The sequence below is a fragment of the Mobula hypostoma genome, chromosome 1, assembly GCF_963921235.1.
Source record: "Mobula hypostoma chromosome 1, sMobHyp1.1, whole genome shotgun sequence".
In the NCBI taxonomy this organism is placed as follows: domain Eukaryota; kingdom Metazoa; phylum Chordata; class Chondrichthyes; order Myliobatiformes; family Myliobatidae; genus Mobula; species Mobula hypostoma.
This window is the reverse complement of record NC_086097.1, coordinates 25376726-25401745: the sequence shown is the minus strand read 5'-3', so window position 1 is coordinate 25401745 and position 25020 is coordinate 25376726. Positions and strand designations below refer to the sequence as shown.

At 43.1% G+C, this 25020-nt stretch overlaps 1 protein-coding gene across 6 annotated transcripts in view; it reads left to right on the top strand.

The window, feature by feature from the left end:
- LOC134344680 (centrosomal protein of 128 kDa) overlaps positions 1-25020 on the top strand; it is a 664526-nt gene that overhangs the window by 355864 nt on the left and 283642 nt on the right. For all 6 annotated transcript variants that reach the window (XM_063044801.1, XM_063044787.1, XM_063044794.1 and 3 more), the window contains one exon: positions 20991-21050. In XM_063044801.1, the coding sequence (XP_062900871.1) occupies positions 20991-21050 (60 nt within the window). The remainder of the gene's footprint in view (positions 1-20990; positions 21051-25020) is intronic.

The window sequence follows — 25020 nt, the reverse complement described above, 5'->3', positions numbered from 1 at the left end:
TGAAGGGTTTGGACTGATTAGGAGAATGGGCAAAGAAGTGGCAAATGGACTGCAGTGTAGGGAAGAGTATGGTCATGCACTTTGGTAAAAGGAATAAAAAGCGTAGACTATTTTCTAAAAGTGGAGTGACTTAGAAATTGGAGGTGCAAAGAACTTGGGAGTTTTTGTGCAAGATTCCCTAAAGGTTAACTTGTAGGTTGAGTCAGTGGTAGGAAAAGCAAATGTAATATTAACATTTACTTTGAGAGGAATAGAATAGGAAAGCAAGGATGTCATGCTGGGGCTTTTTAAGGCATTGGTTAGACTGCACTTGTAGTATTGTGAACAATTTTGGCCCCTTATCTAAGAAAAGATGTAATGGCCTGGGAGATGATCCAGAGGAGGTTCATGAGAATAATCCCGGGAATCAAATGGTTAACATATGAGGAGCGTTTGATGTTTTGATGGCTCTGGGCCCGTACTTGCTTGCGTTTAAAAGAATGGGGGAGGGGAGATCTCATTAAAACCTATTGAATGTTTAAAATCCTAGATCGTGTGGACATGAAGAGGATGTTTCCTATAGCAGATTAGTCTAGGAATAGGGGGCACAGAACATAAGGATGTCTCTTTAGAACAGAGATAAGGAGGAATTTCTTTAGCCATAGGCTGCTGAATCTGTGGAATTTATTGCCATGGGTGGCTGCGGAAGCCAAATCATTGGGTATATTTAAAATGGAAGTTAATGGGTTCCTGATTAGCAAGGGCATGAAAGATTACGGGGAAAAGGCAGGAGAATGGGTTGAGAGGGGTAATAAATCAGCCATGATCGAATGGTGGAGCAGATTTGTTGGGCTAAATGGCCTAATTCTGCTCCTTTGTCTTATAGTATTTTGTCACTGTTGGAGAAGGTTGTATCTTGGAGCTTGCCCTGAGATTTTCTGCAGTCCTTTCCACACTTCTCATTTGTATTTATGACTCATAACACACCTAAGGTCACACTTATATAGAGGTACAGAGCCTTGTAATCTTCTCCAGTCCTGTAGTTCCACAAGATCTTTGTACTTCTCCAATTTTGGCCTCTCGTGCCGTTCTGATGTTACTCAGTTTACCATTGGAGGTGATACCTTTAGCAGTCAATGTTGTCTAAGATGTTCTCTCCTTTCCTAAAAAACTCTTGAAACCTACTCTGTCGGCTAAGCTTTTAATAATCTGTTCTGGATATCACCGTTACCAAATTTTAACCCTTTGATCAACTTGGAACCATTACTAGGAAATGTATACTGTATCCAATGTCAATTATGCAGTAGTTTTTTGATTGTGCTGGGGGCAGCCCACATACAGGACATGGGATGTTATGTTTAAGTTGTATAAGACATTGGTGAGGCCTAATTTGGAGTATTGTGTGCAGTTTTGGTCACCTACCTACAGGAGAGATGAAAATAAGTGAAACCACCATTTACTGGGTGTCTCTAGAAATGTGGCTCATTAGCCCCTCACTAACAGCCACGGACTTGGTGAGAAAACCACCTATTGCGGTCTCCGTAAGTCTAGGGTAGATATGGCTTGGGTCCTGCCAGACCTGTGAGGTTGGGATGTCTCGCCCACTTGAACCCTGATTTATGTGAATACTGTGTAACTTCCTGCTCCCAGGCAATTGCCCGTCAGCAAGAAATAACGGACCATACACTGCATACAATTATAAAGAAAGTATATTTAAGAATGTTAGCTTAACCAAGTAGTTATTAAAAAAAAAGAAAAAAACAAAAGGGCCCATCATAATTATGCAGTCAAACATGCACATAAGTTGGAGCTCATCTTGAACTTGTCTTTAACTCACGCACTGGACTCTCGGTCTGCGTGAAAGCACACGTCACCTTTGAATGTCGCTCAAAATCCATCTCAAACAAATGGCTCCTCCACAGGAGTATTGGAACTTCCTTCTTGAAGCCATTCATCTGCACAAAGCACCTTGTGCAACAGGGACAGCATCCTCAGTCATCTTCCCTCCTGTCTTCTCGCAGCTCCCTGTTATGGTGCCGATTGTTAATCCCCTATCTTGCCCCTAATCTCCTTTGATTATGCCTTGATCCCAATCGTAAATTTCCCATTTACTGCTAATTTGCTTGATGACAGCACACCTGGTCTCCATCAAGAATTGCAATATAAGAACTCCGGTGTCGCAACCACTGGTCGCCAGTTCGTTGGTCTATTCCCGTGTGATAACTTTGTTTCCCGACCACTTAGAACCGTTAGTTCTAAGCTCAGCTCCAGTTTCAAGATATTCCATGAAAACCCCGTCTCTGTGTCAAGACTCCATATCAGAGCTCTGTGTCAAGGTTCCTCCTGTTTACTGTTCAACGCTCACGTCTGCGCAAGCATCCCAACTCAATCTCCGTACCTGTGTCCTGCACTTGGGTTCTCTTCAGTTGCTCCGTGCAACACACCCGCCAAAAAGACCTTGACCCACAACAGTGTCCATCACAAAAACCTCTCCATCCAGCATTCTCTAGAACCTTCTCACAATTCCACCACCCTGATTGGCTGACACAACATTCCTAAGTTAAACAACAAAGCCCCTTGTCTTAGCACAAACCCAAACAGGCTGAAAGCAGAACATACTGCTCTTACATAGTCATAGTCATAGTCATACTTTATTGATCCTGGGGGAAATTGGTTTTCATTACAGTTGCACCATAAATAATTAAATAATAATAAAACCATAAATAGTTAAATAGTAATATGTAAATTATGCCAGGAAATAAGTCTAGGACCAGCCTATTGGCTCAGGGTGTCTGTCCCTCCAAGGGAGGAGTTGTAAAGTTTGATGGCCACAGGCAGGAATGACTTCCTATGACGCTCTGTGTTGCATCTCGGTGGAATGAGTCTCTGGCTGAATGTACTCCTGTGCCCACCCAGTACATTATGTAGTGGATGGGAGACATTGTCCAAGATGGCATGTAACTTGGACAGCATCCTCTTTTCAGACACCACCGTCAGAGAGTCCAGTTCCATCCCCACAACATCACTGGCCTTACGAATGAGTTTGTTGATTCTGTTGGTGTCTGCTACCCTCAGCCTGCTGCCCCAGCACACAACAGCAAACATGATCGCACTGGCCACCACAGTCTCGTAGAACATCCTCAGCATCGTCCGGCAGATGTTAAAGGACCTCAGTCTCCTCAGGAAATAGAGACGGCTCTGACCCTTCTTGTAGACAGCCTCCGTGTTCTTTGACCAGTCCAGTTTATTGTCAGTTCGTATCCCCAGGTATTTGTAATCCTCTACCATGTCCACACTGACCCCCTGGATGGAAACAGGGGTCGCCGGTACCTTAGCTCTCCTCAGGTCTACCACCAGCTGCTTAGTCTTTTTCACATTAAGCTGCAGATAATTCTCCTCACAGCATGTGACAAAGTTTCCTACCGTAGCCCTGTACTCAGCCTCATCTCCCTTGCTGGTGCATCCAACTATGGCAGAGTCATCAGAAAACTTCTGAAGATGACAAGACTTTGTGCAGTAGTTGAAGTCCGAGGTGTAAATGGTGAAGAGAAAGGGAGACAAGACAGATCTGCTAAAATGAAATACGTACAGCATAGCAGTAAAATTCTTAACCAGGATATTACTTAAGGTTGAAAGAGTATAGAGAAATTTTACAAGGATGTTGCCGGGACTGGAGGACCTGAGTTAAAAGGAAAGATTGAATAGGTTAGGACTTTATCCTTGGAATGTAGGAGATTAAGGGAAGATTCGATAGAGGTGTACAAAATCATGAGTGTTATAAATAGAATAAATGCAAACAGGCTTTTTCCACTGAGGTTGGATGGGACTACAACTAGAAGTCATGGGTGAAAGATGAATTGTTTAAGGAAAACATGAGGGGAAACTTCTTCGCTTAGAGAGTAGTGAGAGTGGAATGAGCTGCCAGCACAAGTGGTGCATGTGAAGTCAATTTCAACGTTTAAGAGAAGTTTGGGTAGGTACATGGATGATATGGGTATGGAGCGCTATGGTCCTGGTGCCAGTTGATGGAACTAGGTAGTCTTAAGGTTTTGGCGCAGACTAGATGTCACCACCACGGTTTCGGCAGCGCAGTAGATACGGCAATTGCGCATGTGAACTTGCACGTGTCAGCTAATTATTATTTAATCATGTTAGTATTTAACTCCATTCTTGTCGTCATAGTGCTTGTCGAGACTTGGACAGAGCACAGCAACGCTTCGCCTTTGTTTTGTATTGGCCTTGCCTGAGAAATTGGACTGTAGAGTCAACTGACTCTGAAGACTCAGGGCATTCGTTTAATGATTAGATGTTCTTTGCAGCCGCAGTAGAGGCTTCGTTAATGGCCCTGTTTGGCCTAACGTTTATTGTTTTATTTTCATTCGAACACTGTTCGCATTAAAGTTTTGTGAACTATCGACCCGCTTCAGTGTCTCTCACTCCGCACTTGGTCCATATCCGAACGGCGGTGACACTAGACAGGTTGAAGGCCCTGTCTCTTTACTGTATCTTTATATGACCCTGTGACCTCGCCTTGTTTGTGGCACCAACATAGCATGCTCACAACTTACTATCCCCAACCCTAATCATATGTCTTTGGAATGTGGGAATAAACTGGAGCAGCTGGAGGCAACCCATGTGGTCACAGGGAGAATTCATAATCTCCATATTGACTTACGGAGGGCTACCTCAAGAATGAAGAAATAATCCTGAGTGAGGTTGGACGTGACATCAGATGCACATCATCTCTGGCAGGGTTTGCAGGATATTACTTCCTACAAAGCGAAATCCAATAGCATGAATGGCAATGATGCTTCACTACCAGACAAGCTCAATGCCTTCTATGTCTGCTTGAACGGGAGAATATATCTATTACTGTGAAGATCCCTTTGCACCCAGTGACCCTGTGATCTCTGTCTCGAAGGCTGATGTCAGGCTGTTTTTCAGGAGGGTAAATCCTCACAAATCAGCACACCCCAATGGAGTACCTGGTCAGGCTCTGAAAACTTGTGCCAACTAACTGGTGGGAGTATCCAAGGACATTTTCAGCTTTTCACTGTTATGGTTGGAAGTTCCCACCTACTTCAAAAGGGCCAACAATTATAGCAGTGCCTAAGAAGAATAATGTGAGCTGCGTTAATGATGATCACCCAGTAGCACTAACATCTATGGCGATGAAATGCTTTGAGAGGTTGGTCATGGCTAGGGTCAACACCTGCCTCAGCAAAGACCTGGACCCACTGTAACTGGCCTTTTGCCACAATGGGCCTATGGCAGATGCAATCTCAATGGTTCTTCACACGGCCCTAGATCACCTGGACAATACAAACACCATGTCAGGATGCTGTTTGTTGACTATAGCTCAGTATTTAACACCATCATTCTCATAGTCCTGATCAATAAGCTACTGAACCCGTGCCTCAACTTTCTAAAAGGAAGTCCACACTCTGTGCAGATTGGTAATAATATCTCCTCTCTGACAATCAACACTGGTGCACCTCAAGGGTGTGTGCTGTGCCCACTGCTCTACTCCCTCTAGATCCACGAATGTGTGGCTATGTATAGCTTAAATACTAGCCATAAATTTGCTGATGACACAGTCATTGTTGGTAGAATCTCAGATTTAGACGAGAGTACGTACAGGAGTAAGATATACCAGCTAGTGGAGTGGTGTATCAGCAACAACCTTGCACTCAACATCAGTAAGACCAAAGAGCTGATTGTGGACTTCAGGAACAGTAAAATGAGGGAACATGAACCAATCCTCATAAAGGGATTAGAAGTGGAGAGAGTGAGCAATTTCAAGTTCCTGGGTGTCAAGATCTCTAAGGATCTAACCTGATCCTAACATATCAATGCAGCTATAAAGATGGCAGGGCAATGGCTATATTTCCTTAGGAGTTTGAAGAGGTTTGGTTTGTCAGCTGAAACTCTCAAAAACTTCTACAGATGTACAGTGGAGAGCATTCTGACAGGCTGCATCATTGTCTGCTACTGCACAAGATTGAAAGAAGTTTCAGAAAGTTGTAAAATTAGCTCTATCTTGGCTACTAGTATCCAAGACATCTTCAAGGAGCGGTGACTCAGAAAGGCAATGACCATTATTAAGGACCCCCATTACCCAGGACATGCTGTCTTCCATTGGTACTGTCAGTGCAGAGGTTCAGAAGGTACATTCTAAAGCTATCTTCACCAACTTGACTTGCTCAGTTTGTGTGGAGAATAAGCCCCTTAAGATTTTTTTTAGAGATACAGCATTGTAACAGGTCTTTGCGGCCCATTTGGTAGCCAGTGCCACCCAATTGTGCTCATGTGACCAATTAACTCACTGACCTGCGGGAGGAAGCCGGAGCACCTGCTGGATTCCCACGCGGTCACAGGGAGGATGTATGAACTCACGGGGAGAACATACAGACAGCAGTGGGAATTGAACCCCAGTTGCTGGCGCTCTAAAGCGATGCACTATTTGCTACATAAACGAGCCGCCCCAAATTATGTTTGTTACATTCCATTATTTTCCTGTTAATACTCAGTATAAGACTAGATCACTTTGTCTGGGGCAGAGTATATCCTACTCATGCCTTCTCACATTATTATTCCTTATCCCCGCACTGATGGATTCTACTCCCTGGAAGAAGGTGCGGGCTACTTGCTGGGAAGAAAAAATTCCATGTTGAGCAAGGGGGATGAAGCTTAGAAGTACCAATAAATAAGTTTCCATCGAATCTTGCCTGCATGGATTTACTGTTGGCCTGCCCACAGAAAGCAATGGTGGTGGTAGATAGATTCTGCCTGGAGGTCAGTGACTAGTGGTATTCTGTGCGGATCAGTTCTGGGACCCTGGCTCTTTGTGATTTTTATAAATATCTCGGTTGAGTGGGTGGAAGAGTGGGTTAATAAACTTGCAAATTACATGAAGGTTGGTGGTGTAGTGGATAGTGTGGAATCGTCGTAGGTTATAGAGCTGGGGGAGAAGTGGCAGATGGAATACAATACAAAAAAAATGAAATGATAAAATCTTAATGATTAAATGAAGGCAGAGTACAAGCTTAATGACAGAGTTCTTAGCAGTGTGAAGGAACAGAGGGATCTTGTGCTCCAACTTCATAGATTCCTGAATGGTGCCATGCGGGTGATAGGGGAGTTAAGAAGGTGTATGTGCTTTGGTCTTCATTAGTTGTGGGATTGAGTTCAAGAGCTGCAAGATAACGTTGCAACTCTATAAAATCCTGGTTATAGCACACTCAGTTCAGGTTACCTCATTATAGGAAGGATGTGGAAGCTTTAGAGAGGGCACAGAAGATATTTACCAGGATGCTGTCTGGAGATCATGTCTCATGAGGAAAGGTTGAATGAGTGAGGGCTTTTCTCTTTGGAGGGTTACGTACCCCGTAACTGGGTTGCCAAACCAGCAGAAATGGAACACGTGTTGGAGTCTGTGATTACTAGGAACTAATAAAGTTTTATTAAAGAATTAAGTAATACAGTACACTAATTGCAAAGATATAAGTGTAACAGGTTAGCAATGATAGCATACACATATACACAGAAATAGGGTAATAGGAATCAACGAAGCTCTGTTGCAGTCTAGGGGTAAAATGATCAGTCTTAAGTGAAGCAGAGTTCAGTTCAGTCCAGTGCAGTTTGAAGTAATCGCTGTCGTTGTACCGTTGGGGGGCGGGGGGGTGGGCGGAGAGAGAGAGAGAGAGAGAGAGAGAGAGAGAGAGAGAGAGAGAGAGAGAGGGAGAGAGAGAGACAGATGGATGCTGTTGGTTTCAGGCAAACCTTTTCGATGCCTTCTGATCCAGCTGTGGTCACCGACTGTGACCCCTCCATTCCGGATGCAATCGTTCTTCCGTGATGAACCCGGCACCCAGGCAAGGGCGGACACACTCCAGGTTCCCATCGATCGTACCTTTACACCCTGTGATCCTCTGACCTATTCCCGCAAACCGGTCATCCAAACTCCCACCACCTTGTGGGGCACACTGCTCTTTCCAGGGTCTCGAGGCGTGTGTCCCGTGCCTTACCAAACCTGCTATTTTTATCCCCCTGCTGGGGTATCACCTGTCCATCAAACTTCAAACAGTTCAGGTTCAAAGCAAACGGCCTGTCGCAGACGCTAACATCGGAATTGTGTTTCTTTCTCGTTAATCTCTCTTCTCTCTTATTAGCATTTTGAATGTTTCTCCATTGTCTTCCGTTATCTCTCTCATTAGCATCATCCGTCCTGCAGCTCTGCTTGGTGTCACACATGACACCCCCACCCTTAAAAGGATTTTTACCGAGGTAAAAATTATGGGCATGAGTGCACATTATAAGATACACACTAATATACAGGTAGTCGTCAGCTATTCAGCTAATACAGAGAACTTTAAGTTTTAACACCTGGACAGACAATCAGCAATCACATTGTTAGTTCCTTTTATATGTTTTATCTTAATATCAAATTCCTGTAATACCAGGCTCCAACTTAACAAGCATTTGTTTTTATCCTTCATTGTGGCCAAAAACACTAATGGATTGTGATCAGTGTAAACTATCAGTGGTTTCTGTGCCGGACAAATATAAACCTCAAAATGTTGTAATGCCAGAATGATTGCCAGTAATTCCTTCTCCACAGTAGAATAATTTCTCTGATGGACATTAAACTTCTTAGAAAAATAAGCCACCGGGTGTTCAATCTCCTCTTTTTCTGTCTGCAACAGCACCGCCCCTGCCGCTTCGTTGCTAGGGAGAAGGGTTTTGAAAAGTCAGGCACATTCAATACAGGGTGGTGACACAGACTCGCCTTCAGACTCTCGAAGGCTTGTTGACAAAGGTCTTTCCACACAAACTTATCATTCTTCGGCAAGAGCTTAGTAAGAGGGAGGGTAATATCTGCAAAGTTTTTGCAAAACTTCCGATAATACCCCACCATCCCCAAGAACCTTCTCAAGGCTCTCTTGTCCATCGGGATGGGAACTTCAGAGATAGCCTGCACCATAGCCTGCATCGGTGCCAGCTGCCCCTGTCCTACCACATACCCCAGATAAGTGACCTTAGCGTGGCCGAACTCACTTTTCGCGAGGTTTACTGTCAGGTTGGCTTCAGACAGCTGTTTAAACAGTTCCCCTACTGCCACAATGTGCTCCTCCCACGTGTCACTCCAGACCACTAAATCGTCAATATACAATTCTGCGTTCTTTAACCCTCTTATCACTGAATTAATTATCCTTTGGAAGGTCCCTGGGGCGTTCTTCATGCCAAAAGGTAAAACATTATACTCGTATAACCCGGATGGAGTGACAAATGCTGAGATTTCTCTAGCCCGGTCGGTTAAAGGAACACACCAGTACCCTTTCAGCAAATCGATCTCTGAGATGTACTTAGCTCTCCCCACTTTATCGATGCAATCGTCCACCCTAGGGATGGGGTAAGCATCAGATTTTGTGATGGCGTTCACCTTTCTGTAATCTGTACAGAATCGTACGCTCCCATTGGGTTTCGGGACAACCACACAGGGAGAAGCCCATTCCAATTTGGATGGCCTAATAATACCTGCGGCTAGCATGTGTTCAATCTCTTTCGCCACTAGCTTGCCCTTCTCCAAGTTCATCCTATAGGGGTGTTGCTTAATAGGCTGATCTGATGTAACAACAACATCATGTAGCGTCCCCTTGCATCGCCTCGGTACATCCGGACATACATCTGCATGCCGGTTAATTAGCTTTATCAGCGGCTCGCTCTGTTCAGGGGTTAAGTGAGAGACATCAACAAAGTTGGCCAAAACAATAGAGTTCTCCAATCCGGTCGGCACCATATTTATCTTTTCAAGATGGGTTTTCCCCTTATCATTTGGCACCCCAGCCTCATTTATTTTTGTGATAACACCGACTAGATCTGCTTTCTTATCGTGGTAAGCTTTTAACATATTAAACTACACTAATTGGGTCGGCTTACGTCTGTCCGGCGTTTCAATAACATAATTCAAAGAGTCTATCTTTTTAATCACTTTGTACAGACCGTGGAATCTCGCCTGGAGGGGGTTGGTTACCACTGGAAACAGAACTAAGACCCTATCGCCCACTTGAAACACTTGTTCGCGGGCACGTCTATCATACCACTGTTTCATTGTTGTTTGGGAGTTTCGTAGATTTTCTTTGGCAAGGTCACAAATCCTTTTAACCCTCTCACAAAATTTTAAAACATGATCAATCACATTGACTTGTACTGTCGGACTGGACCATTGCTCTTTCAGTAAGGTCAGAGGTCCTCTGGGTCGATGACCGAAGACGAGCTTGAATGGGCTGAACCCCAATGACTCCTGAACCGTGTCCCTTACGGCAAATAACAAGAGAGGCAAGGCATCATCCTCTTGTGTCCTCTTGACAATAAGTTTTAATCATGGTCTTTAATGTTGTGTGGAATCTTTCCAACGCCCCTTGGGACTCCGGGTGGTACACGGAGGCCAAAATCTGCTTTGCTCCCTCTCATCCAACATCCGTTGGAATATGTGAGATGTGAAGACACTCCCCTGATCTGACTGAATTTCCCTTGGCAACCCCACCATAGTGAAAAATTTCACAAGCGCCTTTACCACTGCGGGAGCCTTGATGCTTGCCAGGGGCACCGCCTCCGGAAACCTGGTGGCGGTGCACATCATAGTCATCACATACTCTCGCCCACTTGCAGTTCTGGGCAGGGGACTGACAAAATCCACAATTATTTGGGAAAAAGGTTCCCCAAAAGCGGGTATCGGTCGAAGGGGCGCTTTAGGCAGGACCTGATTCGGCTTTCCTACCACCTGACAGGTATGACACCATCTACAATATTCAATAATATCCTTCCTCATGTTCGACCCGTAAAACTCTTTCATAATTCTATCAACTGTTTTCCTCACCCCAAAATGTCCACCGAGGGGTATCTTGTGGGCCAGGTTAAAAATCTCGTCCCTATAAATTTTCGGCACTACCACCTGGTGTACCACCCCCGACTCCTCATCTGTGGGCACGTACTTGGTCTCCACTTCCTCATCCGTACTCCCTCCTTCACATAATAGCCCACCGGTTCCCTTTTTATTTCTGCTTCAGAGAGAGCTGTCTCCGTCAAAACCATCAGCTCCTCGTCTTGTTCCTGTGCCTGTATAAATTCCTTCCTTGCCAATGATAAATCTACCTCAACTCCCTCACTTCCTTCCGCTCCACTATGCTCCTTCTTCTCACTTTCTAACCCCTCCTGGTACAAGGCCGGTAAAAACGTCTCAACTAAATCTACATTCGCTTCGGCAGCCTTTCTGGACATGTGCCGAGTCACTGCGCAAACGGGATAATCCTGTGAGTCCATGGGCGGGTCCTCAGTCCTGGCAGGCTTGCTTGTCAGCTTTACTGCTGGGTACACATCTCCACCTGCAAGGTCGTTACCGAGTAGACCTCCAAGTCTTCCATCGGTAATTTGGGCCTCACCCCTATCGTGACCGGTCCAGAGACCAAGTCACTTTTCAGGTATATCTGGTGCAAAGGTACTGCTTCAGTCCCTTTCCCAATGCCTTTTATCACACTGACCTCCCCAGTCTCGGTCTCTGCACTAAAGTCTAACACACTCCTTCAGATCAATGACTGACAAGCCCCAGTGTCTCTCCAGATCGTATTGGAACTGGGGTTGATCCCTCCTTCACCAACACTAATCCGGCTGAAATAAACTTCTCGCACCCTTCCTGAACTCTATCAGACCTCTTCTGCCCTAGCGGTTTGTTTGTCGGCTCAATACAGCCAGTCGGAGTCGTCGTTTTTCCTTTCCCCATCTCCTTCTTTGGGGCAAAACACCTGGATACAATGTGACCGGCTTTCCCACAGTTACAGCATACGACCCCAGGAGACTTCCTACCAAACTGCTTCCTGTCTTCCTTATCCTTCTCACTAGTCCTCGGCTTACTTTCTGGCTTTGCCGGCGGACTTTCTCCGCCCTCTCGACTACCCTTCTGGTAGCTCTTGCTCGGGATAAACTTTGCTTTGTGTGTTAACGCGTACTCATCTGCTAACTTGGCAATTGCGGCTAAGGTTCCTGCCTCTTTCTCATCTAGATAGGGCCTCATGCCTTCAGGGACACAACCTTTAAATTGCTCAATCAGTATTAGCTGTACCAGTTTGTCATAATTCCCAGTGACCCCTTTCGAGGCACACCAATGCTCACAATACATCTGCATCTCACGGGCAAACTCTAAATACGTGCGGCTCCACTGCTTCCTCACATTCTGGAACCTTTGCCGGTATGCCTCTGGGACCAACTCATAAATCCTGAGTATAGCCTCTTTCACCACATCATACCTCTGGACATCTTCTGCTGACAATGCCGAGTAAGCTTGCTGAGCCTTCCCCTTAAGCAAGCTCTGAAGCAAAGCCCTCGGCCAGTCCTGACTTGCAGCGACTTTTTCGAAATGTAGAAAGTACCGATCAACATCAGCCTCCTCAAATGGGGGAACCAACCTAACCTCCTGGGTCGCCCTGAACCCTCCACCTTGGTCTGGCATTTGGCCCCTCTCTAGCGCCATCCTTAACTTCTCCAGCTCAAACTCCCTTTCCTTCTCCTTCTCTTCTCGTTCTAGCTGCTTCTCTCTCTCTTCCCATTCTAACTGCTTCATTTGGAACTCATGTTCGAGCCTTAATTTTTCCATCTGCAGCTGCACTGCCTCCCCACCAGGTTTGCTCATAGACACCACCTCCAGCTCCCCGTGGGGAAACACACCCTTAGATACATAATGCTCAATGATAGCTCTGTGCATCTCCATTCTCCTCATTGTCGGCTTCCCCTTAAAAAGATTCAACCATTTTGCAACAGTTGCCAATTCTGATTTCCTGGCATCCTCTAATGCTTCCAAGGTTGGCGCCTTTAGAAATTCCTCAATCTCCATTTCTGCTGTTTGCCCTTTTTCTTTCGGGAATTTTAACCCAATCAATTTACCCAGTCCCAATTTTGGCGTTCAAAATCCCGGACGATATCCCCACTTATGTTATGTACCCCATAACTGGGTTGCCAAACCAGCAGAAATGGAATGCTCGTTGGAGTGTGATTACTAGGAACTAATAAAGTTTTATTAAAGAAATAAGTAATACAGTATACTAATCACAAGGATATAAATGTAACAGGTTAGCAATGATAGCATACACATATACACAGAGATAGGGTAATGGGAATCAGCAAAGCTCTATTGCAGTCTAGGGGTAGAATGATCAGTCTAAGTGAAGCAGAGTTCAGTTTGGTCTAGTGCAGTTCGAAGTAATCACTGTTGTTATACCGTTGGGGAGAGAGAGAGAGAGAGAGAGAGAGAGAGAGAGAGAGAGTGTGAGAGAGAGATACAGTTGAGGTTTCAGGCAAACCTTTTCGATGCCTTCTGATCCAGCTGTGGTCACCGACTGTGGCCCCTCCGTTTCGGATGTGATCGTTCTTCCGTGGTGAACCCGGCACCCAGGCAAGGGCGGACACACACCAGGTTCCCACCGATCGTACCTTTACACCCTGTGAGCCTCTGACCGATTCCCGCGAACCGAACTCCGAACTCCCACCACCTTGTGGGGCACACTGCTCTTTCCAGGGTCTCGAGGCGTGTGTCCCGTGCCTTAGCAAACCTGCTATTTTTATCCCCCTGCTGGGGTATCACCTGTCCATCAAACTTCAAACAGTTCAGGTTCAAAGCAAACGGCCTGTCGCAGACGCCAACATCGGAATTGTGTTTCTTTCTCGTTAATCTCTCTTCTCTCTTATTAGCATTTTGAATGTTTCTCCATTGTCTTCCGTTATCTCTCTCATTAGCATCATCCGTCCTGCAGCTCTGCTTGGTGTCACACATGACAGGGGCGAAGGAGGTTAAGGGGTGATTTGACAGAGATGTATAAGATGATAAAAGGCATAGACTGAGTGGATAGTTAGAGACTTTTTTTCCATAGTGGCAGAGGCCAATGCCAGAGGACATCAGTTTAAGATGAGTGGAGGAAAGTATAGGGGGAATGTAAGAAGTAGACTTCTGTCACAGAAAAATGGTATGTGCTTGGAATCCACTGCCACGGGTGGTGGTCGAGGCAGACGCAATAGGGACACTTAAAAGACTCTTAGATAGGTACATAAATGTTAAAAAAAAAACATGGAAGGTTATGGGCTGCAAATACAAGAAAATCTGTAGATTTGGGTTAGGGTTAACACCTAACACACAAAATGCTGGAGGAACTCAGCAGGTGAGGCAGCATCTATGGAAAAGAATAAACAGTCATAGTTTCAGGCTGAGACCCTTCATCAGGACTTATCATAGATGTTGCCTGACCAGCATTTTGTGTGGGTTATGGACTGTATAGGAGTGATGTGTTAGATTGATGGTGCAGTAAGTTTATATAGGTCAGCAGAGCATCAAGTACTGAAGGGCTCATACTGTGCTGTACTGCTTTATGTACAATTGGCAGAATATTGGTGAGGTCACATCCACAGTACTGTGAACAGTATTGGTCCCCTTATTTAGGAAAAGATATACAGTAGATTCTGGTTAATTGGGTCATCAGTTGATCAGGGCAGCCACTTATTTGGGACAACTCTAAAAGAACAAAAGCTAATTGAGAAAATAGCTGGGATTCCCTTCATTTATTTGCGGCTTAATTGGGACAAGAGGCTGAACGGTTTCTAACTGACGTCAGTCATATTTACTTGCTTGGCCGTTAGACTTTACACTGTGCTTTGAGTGAACAGTTTTTAAATAGCATCAGTTGCACATGTTTATGTTCAAAAAGCAGTGATTTTTGTCACTGATAGTTGGCGAGAAATAAACAGTAAGACAAATCAGAACTGGCTAGAGATGCCAGAAACGGCTAGGAGTGAAAATGAAATGATTTCACTACTTTAACAAGTAAGGGAGTAAGAAGAATTTGAAGGTATTGACAATCATCTTGAATGTTACAATGAAAATGAAGATTTGGAAGATGCAATTGTCGAAAGCATTGTATGAAGGTAGTCCATTATCTGCGCTAGATGTCTGCGGTGATTTTGTTCATTTACAGTTAACACAGCAGCATACACTGGATGTATTCCTCCGTTGATAACTATTAGGAACTAATACACAGTTCTAATAATACTGTAGTAGTATTTGTAGTGTTCCAATTTGTTCAGTATTTGATTTAAATGCATCACTTCTTAATCAGTTAAATGGTAATTTGTCTTTTTTATACCCTTTTAACTATTTCTGTGAAACTTTGGTTATTTGAGCCAGCCACTTAATTGGGTCAAAATGTACTGGTCCCGATGTGTCCCATTAACCAGAATCCACAGTACTGCATACTGCATTGAGCTAGGATACGTTAAAAATAAATACGCAGAATTAAGTGTAAAAGCTACTGAAAAAGTGCAGTGTAGGTAAATGATAAAGTGCAAGATCATAACGAGGTAGACAGGAGGGGGGAATAAATATTGAAATGTTTTCACTAGTGGGTAAGCCTCAAATAAGGAGACAGAGTTACAAGATAGAGGTGTGTATTTAAAACTGATGTGTGTAGGGATTTCTTCTTACAGAGGGTGGTGAATCTCTGGGACCTTTTGCCCTGGAAGTCACGGCAGTGAGACCATTGGAAGTATTTAAAGATCAGTAGATCAGTTTTTGAAAGATTGGGGAAGTGAGGGCAATGGGAGATTGCACAGAAGAGGAGGTAAGTCCTGGGACAGGTCAGCCTTGATCATATTGAATGCTAAGGAGAGCTTGCGGGGCACATTCTTACTATTTTTTTCTTGCGTTCTGGTGAATTAAGGGTGGCACAGTAGTGTACCAGTTAGCGCAATCACTCTATAGCGCTAAGAGTCACCATTCAAAGTCTGATTCCCTCAGCTTTCTGTAAAGAGTTTGTCCGTTCTTCTCATGACCACATGGGTTTCCTCCTGGTGTTCCAGTTTCCTTCTATATTCCAACGATCCACGGTTAATGTTAGGATTAGTAAGTTGTGGACATGCTATGTTGATGCCGGAAGTGTGATGACTCTTGAGGGCTGCCCAAGCACATCCTTGCACTGTGTTGATCGTTGATGCAAAACGGTGCATTTCGCTGTACATTTCAATATATCAATGTACATGTGACAAATAAAGCTAATCTTACATTTTAGATAATCTATCTTATTTTATTCAGTTCTCAGAAATTGTCACCTAGTAGCCACGCCTTGCTAATGGATGTTAGATCAGGCTCATGTACCTCTGTTGTGTTACCGATTTACCAATAATATTACCACTATTATACTGCTTACTGATCTTAATTAATAACTATTCTATCACAATATTTAAACACAAGTCATAGTCAGCAACAAGAGCTTTATTTGTCCCATGCACATGGAAACACACAGTGAAACATGCCATTTGCATCAACAATCAACACAGTCTGAGGATGTGCCTGTGGGCAGGTCACAAGTATTGCCATGCTTCCGGTGCCAACATAGCATGCCCACAACTTACTAACCCTAACCCATACATCTTTGGAATGTGGGAGGAAACTGGAGCGCCCGGAGGAAACCTGCATGGTCACAGAGAGAACATACAGTATTAACTTATTGCAAATAACAGCAGAGATTGAACCCTGATCTTCCCTTAACTGGTGCTATACAGCGTTACGCTGACTCCTACGCTACTGTCCCATGCTGAAGATTAGCATGCTTTGTTGATTGTAGTTGGAAAATTAACATTGGCCAAGTCTACAGGTTTCTCTGACTTGTACTGTAGCGGGAGCATGAGGGCTAGTCACAATATTTCCACCAAAATGTAGTGCCTTCTGCAATGTAGCCAGAACTAAAATACACTTTATATTGTCAGCACATGGTAGTGGGGAATGAACTTACAATTCCTGATGAAAGGAACTTCTGTTGCTTGCCTTGAACCTCTGCCCCTTCAGTTTTTGTAACCAGTGGTGTTAAAGGATAGTGGGCCCAGCTTGCACTGATATGAGTGTACTGTAACTACTCAGCAGTTCTCTGTGGACTTGCCAGCTAATGTCAGTATAACATAGCCCAGTAAATTATAAAGCATTCTTATCAAAATTTATTCCCTTGCCATACTTGCATCAATAGATTTCATTTCTCAAGCAGGAAAACAGTGTTGGCCAATAGAATCATGTGTACAATAAACAGCCATTTCGCCCTCCTCCTCATTTCTGTCTGTATAAGTACTTTGTCCATTCATTTTATCTCATTTTGACTCAAGTGCAGATCATATAAATAATCTTGCTGCTTTCATTCCTGTAGCAGCCTGTTCCTCAATGTGCATATTTTATTTTGAGCATCTTTCAATTCTGTCGTGGCGCTATAAATCATCAGTTGGCAGCGCTGTATCGTGAATGATGAATGAAGTAATGGGTTTTTATTTTGATGTTTTTATTCAAGACGTTCACATTATCAGCTCTTTGATTTTCAGAGTATGAACTCTGCCGGCAGTGAAATTGTGTTTCATTGCCTCTTCTCCTGTTAATCTCCTGCAGTTCTTCCATCTGAGCACTGATGCTCACTCAGTTTGTTCCACCAGAGGGTGCTAAGTCATCTCTTATTGCAATGGAGCTGTGCTGAGAATTTAGATTTCATTCTCTTTTGCTGTTCTATTTGGGTTCTGCGATAATCCCTAATGCCCAGATGGATTTATAATAAATAGCTAAACTGGGGAAGATCCAGTAGAAAAAATAGGTGGTGTGTTTTTCACCCTTATTTCTTTATTAAACTTGTTGCCTGAACATTTTTACTTATTACTTTATTTAGAGATATAGCACCGTAACAGGCCCATCTAGCCCAATGAACCCTCTCCGTCCAATTACACCAATGTGGGTCAATTAATCTACTAACCTGTATGTATTTGGGATGTGGGAGGAAACCGGAGCACGAGAGGAAATCCATGCAGTCATGGGTTGAATGCACAAAGTCGTTCCAGAAAGCAATGGAATCAATCCCAGATTGCTGGCACCATAAAAGCAATATGCTCACGGCTACAGTAACACGCTGCCCCAAAAACAAATGTTGAGATAATAGTTTAAGGAAAGTTTGCGGCTGTGGAGCAGGGTGGCAAGATTGTGTAGTGATTAGCATCTTGTTTTGCAGTGCCAGTGATCGTGATCGGGCTTCAATTACTGCTGTTGTCTTAGAGGGTTTGTATGTTCTCCCCATGATTACATGGGTTTCTTTCAAGTGCTCCATTTTCCTCCCACATTCCAAAGACGTACAGGTTAGGGTTAATAAGTTGTGGGCACGCTATGTTGGCACCAGAAGTGTGGAGGCACTTAGGGGCTGTCCAGCACATCCTCGGACTGTGTTGGTCATTGATGCAAAAGAAACCTTTTACTGTATATTTCTAGTGTCAAGGTACATGTGACAAATAAAGCCAACCTTCAGTCCTTTCTCCCACATTGACTATGGTAAATGAGTCAGAGCTTTAAAGTACACTCTGGATGTCAGCCATGATATAGAAGGCAAAGGCTGCCCTGGAGGTGAAGGAAAACAGGGTGTCAATAGGGAGCATGGTGCTTTGAGGAGACCCTGTAAGGGACCCTGTGCTGTAAATGGCAGAAAATCATCGTGAAGTATGGGATCACCACAGAGTCAGCGATTATAGTCTACATCTTGAGTGCAAATGTTCTTAGTAGTCAGCGACCAAAGCAACAACGTCCCAGCCGATATCATTTAATTCAGGCATGGGCACTGACTTTCACCATGACTTAAAAATGGAAGTTGTAGGTTGTGGATTGTCAGTCCAGTTTCTGTAGGTGGAGCAAACATGAGCATTGTGCACGGTGATGTTGTGATTGTGCTTGCAAATGACACAGGAGAAGTGGCTGCCATATTAGGTCAATGGAGGCCCCAGTTTCCCAATGGGAGATGTGCTTTATTTATTACATGTACATCGAACTATTGAAACATATAGTGAAATGCGTTGTTTGCATCAACGACCAACAGTCAGATGATGTATGCGGATATGCTGAAAGTGTCGCCATGCCTCTGGTGCCAACATAGAAAATGCTTATAACTTACTAATCCATATGTCTTTGGAATGTGTAAGCAAACCAGAGCATCAGGAGGAAACGCATGCAGTAACAGTGAGAATGTACATGTCCCTTACAGCCACTTGTGGTAATTGAACCTCAGTTGTAGGCTTTATGCTAGCCACTATACTATGTATTAGCCATTTCCACCCAGGGTCTTGTGTCTATTGTCATCTTGTGCACCTCTATCAAGTTACCTCTCATCCTCCTTTGCGGCTTCCTACATGGGGTTCGAAATGTCAACAGTTCCTTCACCCTTCACTGATGCTGTTCAACTTTTTGAACTCCTCCAACAGATTGTTTGTTACTCCAGTTTTTAGGTTCTATGTTTAACCCTTGTTTAAATAATTTCATTATGGGATATTTAAATACAACTGTAAGACTCATAGGACACAGTAATCCTAAATTGCACCTGAAAATAGTTTATCATTTGAAACACCATTTCTATCAGTGGAGTTTTTTTTATATGAGCTCCTTGTTATCTTCACACTGACACCAATGAATGTGTACTTCCTGTTAAGGAGTTCCAAGTTCAAATACGTAGGTTTCCTCTGGGTCCTCCAGTTTCTTCCACATTCTAAAGTTGTACAGTTTAGGGTTTGTAAGCTGTGGCATGCTATATTGGTGCTGGAAGGGTGGTGACTCTTAGGGGCTGCCTACCACAATCCTTGCTGATTTGATTTCATACAAATGATGCATTTCACTGTATGTCTTGAGGTACATGAGACAAATAAAACCTATCTTTATTATTTATTGTTAATTGTTCAACAGTAATGCACTGTGCTCAGTAGCACTGTCATGTCTGAAGCATAATGTAAAGACACAAGAACAGAATTGTTTAATTAATAGTCAGTAATATTTGGTATGTGAATCCAATATCAAATGACTTAATCCATTTGGCCAATTGAGTCTGTTCTGCCATTCCATCATGGCTGATTTATTATTCCTGGTAACTCCATTCTCTTGCCTTCTCCCTGTAACCTTTGTCGCCTATATAATCAAGAGCTGATCAACCTCCACTTTAAAAATCCCCAAAGACTTGGCCTTCACAACTGTCTGTAGCAATGAATTCCAAAGATTCACAACCTTCCGACTAAGAAATTCCTCCTTATGAGGAGGAATTTCTGAGGCTGTGCCCTCAAATTCTAGATTCCCCTATGCTAGGTGATTCCCCTACGATAGGTTTCAATGACAACCACCCCCCTCATTCTTCTAAAGGTGGAATAGTGCACGTGATAAATTTATAAGTTGGGTCAGATTGGAAAAGGAAATGGTTAACAATGAACTGTATTCCAGTCACTGTTCATAAACAACTCCAGCATGCTGTTTTAGCTACCTTCCAGCTGGTCCTTCATCTCTCTCTGCTGTTGTGTGATCTTGCTGTGCATGAAATGGTTGCTGTTTGAGCAGCAAAATTACTTTTTGAAAGCAGATCATTATATCTGAAGCATTGTGAGTTGCTTGACGATGGTGAGCTGTGCTGTTAATATTTTTTTGATTTGTATTGTCATCAGTGCCCACTGATTCAATCGCCCTCCCTATAACTCCCGCCACGCACCTTGATGGTGTCCGCAGCACTGACTGCACTGTGGACAGGTATGCGCTGCTGAGATGGCGCATGCAAGGCAAATCAGCCTTTGAAGATACAAATGGCACTCAGCAGTGCGGGAGTAACTCGTGACTGAATGACTAGCAAATCCCATTTTTTCCTGCATGGTAACAACGAAAGTGATGAAAAATGATGTGAACAGCTAGAATTGGTGAGAGTTTGAACACTGGTTACCTCCGGAAAGCTATCTGTGTGTTTAAGCTTCTCTGACATTGTGTCTCTAGACTCCAGCAGAAAATCGAACATTGTTCATGCTTGAAAATCATAGACCTAATTAATTTAGTTTATAAACTGTATGAATCTGCCACCTGGATAATAGTTTCTTTTAAACAATCATTCTTTCCATATACAATCTCTTCTGTTAATAAACAAACTGCAATCTAATTTTCTTTGCAGGCAATAACGCTTACACCTGGATTAGAAAATGATCCCCATCGCTGGCTGGCTGAAATGAAAGTACGTATACAAGGTGACGGAATGATTAACCACTTCGGGGTCCCTTTGATGCTGGTGGCTCTGTGAAAGGTCTTTGAGATGTTGTCAGCAGTTCCTTCAGGGGTAGTGTCTTTGTCAAGTGTCTCCTCTCAGACTTTCACAAAAGATGGAGTCTCATGGTGGCCACCCATTTCAATTTGACTTACCTTTCCCATTCTGATATGTCTGTTTGTGGCCTCCTCTACTGCCATGATGAGCTCAAAGACAGGTTGGAGGAACGACACCTCATTTTCTGTCTGGGTAGCCTCCAACCTGGTTGCATGAGCATTGATTTCTCCAACTTCTGGTAATTTCTTTCCCCTCTCTCCTTCTCTCTTTTTCCATTCCCCTTTCTGGTTACTCTGTTTCATCACCTGCCCATCTCCCCCCTTTGGTTCTTCTCCTCCTTACCTTTCTCGCATCAGCTTCTCCTCTTTTATCAGATTACTTCTTCAGTCCTTTACCTTTTCCACCTATCTCTTCCCAACTTCTTATTTCATTCTTCCTGCCCCACCCATCCACGTTTCCCCTCACCTGGTTTCACCAATCACTGCCAGCTTGTCCTCCTTGCCCTCCAGCCCCCACCTCCTTATTCTGGCTTTTCCCCCTTCCTTTCCAGTGCTGATGAAGGGTCTCAGCCTGAAATGTCAACTATTTATTCCCCTCCATTGATGCTGCCTGACTTGATTAAAGCTTAAAGATTGACTTTATTTGTCGCTTGTACGTTGAAACATCGAAACATACAGTGAAATGCAATGATCAACACAGTACTTGGAATGTGCTGGGGACAGCCTGCAAGTGTCACCATACTTTTGGCGACATCTCAGCATGTCCATAACTCATTAACCTATATGTTCCTGGAATGCCGGAGGAAATCTGAGAGCCCTGAGGAAACCCACATGGTCACGGGGAGAACATACAAATTCGTCACAGGCGGTGGCGGGAACTGAAGCCCGAATGTGATTGCTGGTGCTGTTAGTTGTCGTGATAACCTTCAGCATTTTGCGTATGCTGCTCAAGATTTCCAACGTCTGCACAATCTCTTGTTTTGAGGGGAAATGTCTAATCCAAAGTGCAGCTGGAAATGGCTTTAGCAAGGATTTGAGTGAATAACAGAAATACATTTAATGGGATATTGTTGGAGTACGAGAGGAAGTGATGGTAGGACATGCTGCTGGTATGATGAAGTAGCACGAGAGAAGGCTCATTTGGAGTGTAAACACCAGCACAAACTAATTAGGCTGAAAGCCTGTTATTGTTCTGTCAACCCTGTGCAACTCTAAAATGAGAACAGCAGGCTTCATCAGCAAAGGACGGGTTAGTAAATGGCTTTCCTTTTTACTCCAATCATCCTTCATTTAAAAAAAGTGTTTGTCTCATATGATTCATGATGTTGAAAAAATTTTCAACTTTCCTTTTGACTGCTTCACAACAAATCCCAACTTGGCTTAGCTGTAGTGTTGGATGCTAGTGAGTTTGGCAATCCAGCGGTTCGGAATTCAGAAATCAGGCATAAAACTTGGTGGTTATGGCCGTTTTATTAAGTGTTACAAGAACAAAGAAAGAAGAGAAAAAAAACAAAGTCATCGTGGTCGCCATATACAAAGACTAGCACTGACTAAAAAGATAACAACATTCCAATGATAACAATTAACCTATAAAGTAGCCAGATTCAAGTGACATGACATTTGTTTCAGATTTACAAGTGTCTAGAAAGAAGTTTCTAGAAAAATACAGAAAGAGCTGTACTACAATTATTTGAAAGTTCACAGCAATTACACATATATTGGTAATTATTTAAAAATACAAACAAGCAAAGGAAAATTTAAGCTATGAGAAAAGCGCAGTGCAGGTAGACAAATAAGATGCAAAGGCCACGAGAAGTTAAAGGGGTCCTTGGTTACGTTGGCTGCTTTCCGAAGGCAGTGGAAAATGTAGATGGAGTCAATTGATGGACAGCTTGTTTGTGTGATAGGCTGAGATGTGTTCACAACTCTCCAGTTTCTCGTGGTCATGGTCAGAGCTGTTGGCATACGAAGGTGTGATACATCTTGGATAGGATGATGCATCTATAAAAGAATCATGATAATTACTAAAGTCAAGTTTTTAAATCTCAACTTGCATGAAGGAGTAGTTTATAAATACTTAAACTGGCTTCCTGCAGTATAGCATGAATCTTGAGCAATTCTACAATGCTAAGATGGTTGAAAAAGGATGTGGGGTATAGGGAGCTGCTTACCAACAGAAAGTTATTAATGGAAATGGACAGTCAATGTTTTGAATCAAGACCCCTCGTCAGGACTGAGGATATAGTTTTGCTGTTACAGAGAAAGTGCAGTGCAGGTAGACAGATAAAATGCAAGGGCCACAAGGAGATGGAGGGGCCCTTCATTATCCAGATGGAATATAATGTTGCACTTTTTATCTCAAGTTAATCATAATGTGTTTTGTGATTATTAACTTGTACATGTTTTAGAAAATTTTGTGTTTTTGAAGTCATCCGGCAAGGCAAGTAATGTGCTTTCATGATCCCCAAATCCTTTGCACCATCTGCAATTTACAAGTGATGAATGTGATAGGAATGTGTCTGGATGAGTGCAATTGTAACAATTAGAACCGCAACCTTCTCCAGGTCAAATAAAAGCACACGATTTGCAGCTCATCCATCACCTTACCAAACTGAGGCTGCTGGCTGTACCTGCTACTCACGAGACTTCTTCAACACTTCTCTTTGCTGAAGTAACAGAGGAAAGTGGCCCCGACACTGTGCTTGCAGTGAAATATGAATATTGATGATCTCTGCTTTATTTTCAAAAAATGTTTTCAAATCTTAAAGATCATGGACTCCCTCAGGAATGGATTGATTATCTGAGTTAGAAGTTAAACAAAAACAAAAGTAATTGCCTTTTGATAAAAGAGGAGCAACAGTGCAAGAAAAATACAAATAGCAGGAGCTACAATGAATGTATTGGCTTGTGGAGAATAACAACCTGCTGCTTACAGTGAGTGGATCGTTATTTTAGTATACTATATAATTATTACATCTAAAGATAGCTTAATAAAGTCCTTCTTTAACATACATTATAATAAACTAACACCTTTGAGTTTAATGAGTAAAACCTATAGAGAAATCCTTGAACTGTTGAAATTGTTGAAATCCACTGTTGAACTTGTTTAGCATAATCTGATACGGATTAGATAATTTTTTTTGCTGCAGAAGATATTCAGCACAGAGAATAGCTCAAGCTTCAAAGGTGGAAGAAGAAAGGATATTTTTACAGGGCATGACACTGTTAAAGAAGACTAAAACCAGATCCTTTTGCAAAGCAGCAATCTGAATCACATAAGTACAGAATTTTTTAGGAATCAGGAATAAAGCTAGCACCATCTTCTAGTATTGATCCTAGCTACTTGCCACATCACTATATTCTGCAATTCTGTCTTTCTCCTGAAATGCATTGAAGTTATTCTTTAGAGTCCCATCTTTGCTGCCTGTATTGGTAAAAATCTCTGACATTTATCCTCTAGACAGATATACTTCTGTCAGCTTCTTTTTTTGTACTTGCAAACGTTTGCCTGATGTCCTTTGGCACGTTGAGCTGTTACTTGTCCCAATAAAATCAAAGTCATCTCAAAATTATCTCCAGCAGAAACAATTTTGGTTCCTTCATCTAGTTCTGAGACTTGAAATTATATTTACTGCTTCTTCTGTACCCTCTGAAGATCAGTATGGATGAAAGCAATTGCTCGTAGTACTAGATTGGTACTTCATGCATGTCATAAATGTTCTCATTTTAGGTGATCTCCTGTATTGAGCTGTCACTCAGAGAGTCAATGTAATCAAGAGCTAAACATTAGCTAAACTCATAGATACCTTCTCTCCATTTGCTTCCAAATCAAAATTTGAAGGTTTCCAAAGCTACAGCAAGGATATATATCAGATGGAAAGTAG